Genomic DNA, 8,003 nt, shown 5'->3' with positions numbered 1-8,003 from the left:
ACAGTGCACACTCTGAATGTACAAGACCTGCACTGTTCCCATTTGTGTTTCAACCATTTGTCCGTACAATATTATGTGAATAATACAAAAATAAGTTGAGTTAACCGACATTTGCTGTTTCCATCACGCCTGTCGTAAATTATTTCTATTCTTAACTTTTCAATAAGATAAGACAGTTCTGTTTGGACACTGAGGGTTAGGGTTAGGCCGTTTCCACGTCACACGCCACAGCCCTAGGGCCATGACCCTAAAGAATGTAGAATTCATAACCACACTCTATAACACGGTTATATCTAGGGCTGTTTCTATACTTTGGAGTTCGTTAATAGAACATTAATTGCATTCTTGATGACATCGTTGATTGACTCACAGATACATTCTGATTCTAGACGTTCGACTGTTCACTGTGCAGTTATGTTATGGAATCATTGTGGAATCACTCTGGACATTGAGGTCGATAACGAGTGGCCAGTATTCATTAGCGATGGGTATTTAGGGTCGCAAACAAACAGCCACATAGCCTACATGTAGAAAACAGTAGGCTATTTCAGGCCCCTATAACGTCTGGATTCTGTGGGTTTATCCTGTCGACAATGGAGGCCGCGGGAGGATCCGAGTCGGACCCCGGGTCAAACAACAGTCAAGGAGGCAGTTCTCTCATGACCGACCTGACCGACTCTGAATGCGAACTGTTTCGAAACCTCAAGCTGCTGGAGGACCAGGAATGGACGGAGTCCGACGAAGACATGGTGCTCTTCTGCGGAGCTTCCGGCTCGTCCATCGAGGCGCGGTCGTCGTCTCACACCGGTCCGAGTGATCCCATGGCGGCCTACCTCAGTGAGGAGTTCAAGGCTTTCCTGGAGAGGAGGGGAACGTACAAGGAGCTAGAGAGGGTGATTTCAAAAGTAATGTACAAACTCATCCGGACCAAAAAAGCAGACGGCACGCCGCTGTTTATGGTAAAACCTCTTAAAACCTCCCAATCTAAAACACTAGACAGCGGCATAAACGTACCTGCCAAAGTAACTGAAGGGCCAGCGGGAGCCTCTACGTCACCAACGCCTGAGGATTCGGCCGTGTTGGTCGAGCTCCTGGACCTATCCACCAATGAGAACACTAGCGGCATTCCGGGGGAGGTGTCGTCATCAATTCTGAAGACGCAGCAGCAGGGAAAGACGTCATCATGCAACCAGGAGGATGAACCACCACGTCACCAGCCGATAGAATGTCTGAACAAGGTCGTCTCTGACACCCGTCATGATGTGAAGACGGGCTGTTTAAGCTCCTACCTGGTCAACAAGAAGGTGTGTGTGTGTGTGTGTGTGTGTGTGTGTGTGTGTGTGTGTGTGTGTGTGTGTGTGTGTGTGTGTGTGTGTGTGTGTGTGTGCGTGCGCGCGCGCGCATGCGTGCGTGCGAGTGGCATATTGAAAGGAGTGGAAGGGCAGATACTTTATGTCAACTAAGATAAAGAAACCATTGAAGCCTTAGCTCATTCAAACTACATCACTGCACAATTCAAACAATGAGAAGTCTCACCTGATGAAACATTAGGGACTTATATAAAAGTTCCACCTGTGTTGTTGTTTGCAGAGGCTTGGGCAGACTGCTCCCAGGTACACGGGTCGCCTCCCCCCAGCAAACAGCGCCCCCCGTGGGTCGGATCCTGCCCTGACACTGAGGGGGGTCCTCCAAGCCGCCCTGACCAGCTTCAACCGTCATACCAGGAGGGAGATCGCCCTCTCCCGCAAACTGGGCATGATCGTCACCCCTCTCCCTGGCCCCAGATAGCTCCGGTCCACAGAGAGTGGTCAAGACACAGTCACTCACGGCAGGACAGTCTGGACATCAAATAAATGATATCAAGGAGCATTCAAACTGTTTTGTTTCTTTATTGTGTCTGGCTGAGAAGGGGAGTGATGGGGAGAAAGAGTCACTGACTGACTGACAAATGAAGTAAGTCCAGGATTCACTGTAGCCGGAACATCACCAACAACATCACTTCCAGGTGTAGGGTTGACAGACAGACAGGTGTAGGTTGACAGACAGACAGGTGTAGGTTGACAGACAGATAGGTGTAGGGTTGACAGACAGACAGGTGTAGGGTTGACAGACAGGTGTAGGGTTTGACAGACAGACAGGTGTAGGGTTGACAGACAGATAGGTGTAGGGTTGACAGACAGGTGTAGGTTGACAGACAGACAGGTGTAGGTTGACAGACAGATAGGTGTAGGGTTGACAGACAGACAGGTGTAGGGTTGACAGACAGGTGTAGGGTTTGACAGACAGACAGGTGTAGGGTTTGACAGATAGGTACTGTTTGACAGACAGGTTTATGGTTTGTCATGGTGTTCTGATGAACTTACCAACCTGTACCAGCAGGGGGCACTATGCTTCGCCTACATGTCCCTACTTCCTAGAGTTGAAATGATTGAGAAAAAAGCAAAACAGTACAGGCCACACACACAATTACTTTTCACAGACATCCACTGCAGCACAGACTGAGTGGGCCTCCTCTCCTGAATGTTGTTGATCTGACCTCCTATGTCTGCTCTAGTCTACTCAGCAGTTAAATTCTGATTATTTGCGTTGATTTCCGGGTCCTATTGCAATTCCACACATACGTGACCTCACATGCGCTTCAACCAATCGCAGAGCAGCATGTGTTGTTCTTCACTTCCGTATTCAAGGACTTGTCAAGCTCTCATTGGCTTAAATCACCACTAACGTTTGAAACTGCCTTGTCTTCGGGCTGATCATCCTTTTTCTCCCGACTATGTACATAGAGACACAACAATGGGATTCATTCACGCTATCCGTGTTCTTGTAAAGTCATTTTTGGTGATTCTTTTGTGGTCGAAATGCGAGGGACGAGAGTCGGAGTTGGACTATGTCACCTGCGGTTCTCTGCTGAAACTACTGAACACCAGACACAACGTCCGCCTGCACTCCCACGACGTCAAATACGGCTCAGGTAAACCGGCAGCTTACCGTCAGCTGCCTAACCGTCACTGGACGCTTCTCTCGTTCTCAATTCATGGGCACGATTTAATGCTGTTTATGAATATAATCTATTGAATCAGGGGGTCTCAAATAAACTGGCTGCAATGTGTGTGTGCCTGACAAAAGGCCTAAACACAGGAAACCGGTTAGTTCTCTCTGGATGTTACTTTTGACAGATTTGCCCTATTGCTTTTTACTTTTAGACTTTAACATAATATATCTGACTGTTGTCATTTAGGCGCACTGCAGAACTGAGGTCGCAACGACGTAGCGATCAGTCGATGAATCATACGTTTGTAGTACAACAGGTGCATTGTTATGTTCATGTTCGGCGTGTTGGAGACATGTTGTCCTCATATTCATGTCGATGTTCTAAATGGGCTCCCGCAGTCCCACCGTCCCCCTCCCTCCATCCCCACCGCCCCTCTCCCTCCATCCCCACCGTCCCTCTCCCTCCATCCCCACTCGTGGGAAAGAGATAGAAAGGCGATGAACACATTCCCATCACCGCATTACTGTGTCGCCTGTGTCATTATTAGACAACTACAGATGAAATAGACTAGACGAGAACAGAAAGAAACGTTCTTCCAGATTAGATGTTGGTTACAGCAATAACATAAACCGAAGCAAGTGTTTCTCTTCCCGAGAGAGAGGTCACAGTAACGTGAGACACAAAAGGCCACAGCGGAAGAGAGCGTTGGGTTTCAGCTCGAACACATATCCCCTCTGTAGAAGCGTTTCAACACTTCATATGCCTTGCCATCACAAGTGGAATTACAAACCTCTGTTCTGTGTTGTCAGTATTTCGTCATCACTGACACTGCTCTTTGCACATCTGACGATTATTGCTGCTACATACATGGCACCTTGCACTATTACTGTAAATTATTGCTGCTACACACTTGACACTGTATTACTATTGTTATTATTACAGTCATTACTGATGCTACTTACACTACACCCTTATGCACTACTACTGTCACTGTTTTATTATTACTGTATTATATTGTATTATCCCAAAGCATTATCCCAAAGCATTTCACAATATTAATTATGGCTGTATGTGACAAATAACATTTGATTTGATTTGATCCTTTTTTTTTTTTTTTTTACCTTTTATCATTCTGAAGAACAGTGAGGTGATAAAAGTGTTGTATTGTCTCTGTCGACAGGTAGCGGACAGCAGTCAGTGACCGGCGTGGAGAATGCGGAAGACGCCAACAGCTACTGGAGGATCCGGGCCACGCCCAGTGGCACCTGCCAGCGTGGCACACCCGTCCGCTGTGGGCAGGCCCTCCGCATCACACACATGACCACGGGACGCAACCTCCACACACACCACTTCAGCTCTCCGCTGTCCAACAACCAGGTAACACGCATGCATACACACACACACACACACGTGCATGCATACATACACATTCGCACACACACACACACACACACACACACACTGTGGTCCACTTCCTGTGTCATCCACATCCCTCTCCCCCCCCAGGAGGTGAGTGCGTTCGGTGAGAATGGCGAGGGCGATGACCTGGATGTGTGGGCGGTGCAGTGCGACGGCGAGGCGTGGGAGCGTGACGACAGTGTGCGCTTCAGACACGTGGGCACAGACGTGTTCCTGAGCGTCACGGGCGAGCAGTACGGCCACCCCATCCGGGGGCAGCGGGAGGTGCACGGCATGGCGGGGGCCAACCAGCACAGCTACTGGAGGGCCATGGAGGGCGTGTTCATCCAGCCCAGCCAGGAGCCGCTGAGGCACGACGAGCTCTGATGACGTCACACACACACACACTCACACACTCAGAGAGGCACGCATGCACACACACATACAGTACCATGTCAGCCTGTATGTCCCTGTTTTGATTGACATTGCGTTACCCAACCAGGACTCCTCCTGTCTTGTTAGATTTTTCTTTTTTTCTTTTTTATTGTGAGTTTTGATTGTCAGACAAACCTTCATACACCTGTCAATGTGAATTGCAAATTAGTGGCAAACCTTGGATTGTTGTTGTCAGATGTTAGCCTGTCTTCCTGTCTGTCTCAGATTCTGATGCTAGTTACAAAATGTAAAATGGAATTTGATTTATTCTTTTGACTTGATTACTTTTTAGGCATCAACACATACTGTGTACACACACACACACACGTATGTATGTACGTACGTACGTACATACATACATACATACATACATAGCATAAAATGGTTTGCCTTTCACTTTAAAAAAACAACAACCTCCTCACCTGTTTTCCTCCTTTGTGCTTGTGTGAAGGATTCCTTCTTGTGTTTCAAATGTAACATTTATGTTCATCTATCTGAAGCAATATGGTTTATTTCTGTAAGGGAAGACTGGATAACTTATTTAAAAAATGATTTATTTTAACTGTTTTTTTATTATTTTTTTCTCCTTCCTGTGTTAGTCAGTTATGAAAGGTGAGTATTTTGTACTGTACATAAAAAGCCCCAACACCTGGACTTACAAGACACTTTTAGTTTATTAAACTTATTTTAATAAACTAAATCTTGTATTATTTTGTAATTGTTATTTTGTAATTGTCCCCACATTATGTCCATAATGACAGCCTATGAATTTTCCTGTGCCAATATGTCCAATATGAGGTGAGAGGTTCTGAATGTGCTTTGGCAGCAGTGGAAATGTGGATGAACCCACTGAAACATGGTTCCAAGTGTGAACTGGTGTTAAAATACTTTAATTTCAGCTTTCATTTAGTCTCTGGTCTGACCAGGGTTCCCCTAGTGACTTCATTCCATGTTTACCACCAATGTGTAGGAGGAGGTCACTGATTCTGCCTCCCAGAGAGCATCACAGTATGATGAGATTGTCCATGGTTCTCCAGTTCACTCAGCAATCAAGATGATCCAAAGACAGAGTGATGTGATCGGCCAGTGGTTAGGGTTAGATGACATATGTAACGTGGTATCAGACGGGAGACACTGCTTTATACACCTGACTAATGGGAGTTATGATGTTGTTGGTATCTGCCACTTGATTCAGTTAGAACACACTCACCCACCCACCCACACACACACACACACACACACAGCTGATTCAACCAGAGATGGCTCCAGGGGAGTTGTAGAGAAACAGGCAATGCTTTTCAATCGGATGTGTGTGTTTAACATGTTTGGTTTGTTTTAACTCAATTTGAACTCTTGAAATATAACGGTTGTATGTTTACAAGGCTTTGTTTGTTTACAAGGCTTTGTTTGTTTACAAGGCGTTGTTTGTTTTGGGAAACTTTTGAGCACATGAATAAAGATAAAGATGAATAAAAACCGTCCTCAGATTTCTACCTCCACCAGTGCGTACTACTGGGGAGGAGGGGAGGATGACACATAAAGTACATCCTGTTCCACTGCACAGGTACATCCTGTCAGGGTTATCACACAGGTAGCATTATCAAGTCCTTTGGTGGTGTCATGGGTCATAGGTCAAATCTAAACAAATGTTATTGGTCATGTACATCACATATAGCTATAAGTGATACAGTGAAATGCTTGTGGTAATCTAGCTCCTAGCTCAACAACAATCAAACAAATTAACACAATATAATAATAATAAAACAATGACAAGGGTGTAATGTATGGTCTGTGGGTTATCGCCTGCAGGTGTCAGTGTAAGGCAGTTATCACTCCTAGTCGCAGTGATAATAAGTGATATCAATTGGGAGTTTGAATTTGAATTTGTATTCTGTATTTTCAAGATTGGTGTGACTCCATTTGTGTGAACTGGATACATTTATGTTTACCTTCAATTGTTTATGTGGCTTGAGTTAATATAATTGCTATGAGTGGCTATATATTTTTTTTAGGAAACAATGATGATATTAGTCAGAAGAAAGCTTTTAATCATCACATTATGAGTGTCATTTGATGGTGGTGAATTCATAGAAAATTATTTCAACACAATGTTGTGGCCCTAATGGAGACCATTGGTAAACTCAACCCTGTGGTGCTCCGTTCCATCAAGTCATCCTAATGGTTGGCCAGAGAGACCCCTTACCTAGTTAGGCCCCCCAATATCTGGCCATACTGCAAATGGAAAAAATGGTCTATCATCAAAACTGAGCAGGGTTAGGAGTGGGGTTAGGGTTAGGGTTAGGGGTTAGGGGTTAGGGACAGTGTTTAAAATCAGATTATATGGAAGAGGGAGAAAGAGTCACACTTCCAGTTTGGCAGCATGGCAAGACAGTGGGGTGAGCTTCCCAGGTCTAAACTGTAAGAAATAAACATGCTAATATTACATCCAGCACTTTGTGGCTGGAGGTTCCATGGGTTAGGGTTAAATGGGTTAGGGCTAAATGGGTTAGGGTTAGAGTTAGAGTTAGGGTTAGGGTCTCTGTTGTTAAATGGTAAAACAGCACCCTCTAGAGGCAACGGAGAGCAAATACCATTTGGAGTTCAGAGTGAAGCAGCCTACTATTCTCGTCCTTACATTTGCAATGATCTGAAATAACTTTCAAATGAGGCTGCTAAGTAAGAAAGCAAATACCCTATAGCTTCCCCCTATCCTGCATGTGTCAGATCAGTGCTGATGAAGGAGAGGAGACGGTGAGAGGAAACCACATTGGACTATTGAGATGTAGCTCGATAGATAGAAGAATGGGAGGTTGATTAAACTCGTTAATTCTTGGGGTAATAAACTAATGTGGGGAAAACGACTGTTTTATCTGTGTGGCACCCAACGTCATACCAGGAAACAGCATAATGTCACTCAAAAGCTTTGTAATATTCATTTTTGATTACAGAACATCTAAATGGTGTCCCTTATATGTTTATGGTGACCGTTATAAAGTTTTAAAACATTTATATTAGTATCGTTATCAATGCATTTTCGAACATATCGAGATTAACATATCGAGATTCCCTTTGGATAGGACCACTAACTTCAGATGATGCATTTGTTACATACATGTATACCTTGCTAGAAATCAACAGTTTTTGAGAAACCATTTTTCTGTGTGTTTTTGAATTCGTG

At 44.8% G+C, this 8,003-nt stretch overlaps 1 protein-coding gene across 1 annotated transcript; it reads left to right on the top strand.

Annotated features, from left to right (window-relative positions):
• Nucleotides 1-2,726: 2,726 nt before the first annotated feature.
• Nucleotides 2,727-6,296, top strand: sdf2l1 (stromal cell-derived factor 2-like 1). Its single transcript, XM_083672638.1, has 3 exons — nucleotides 2,727-2,971; nucleotides 4,173-4,369; nucleotides 4,499-6,296. The coding sequence occupies exons 1-3, from the start codon at nucleotides 2,794-2,796 to the stop codon at nucleotides 4,775-4,777; spliced, it is 654 nt and encodes a 217-aa protein (XP_083528764.1). The 5' UTR covers nucleotides 2,727-2,793; the 3' UTR covers nucleotides 4,778-6,296.
• Nucleotides 6,297-8,003: the final 1,707 nt, after the last annotated feature.

Source organism: Argentina silus (genome assembly GCF_951799395.1).
Source record: "Argentina silus genome assembly, chromosome: 7".
NCBI lineage: Eukaryota > Metazoa > Chordata > Actinopteri > Argentiniformes > Argentinidae > Argentina > Argentina silus.
This window is presented reverse-complemented; position numbering and strand designations above follow the sequence as displayed.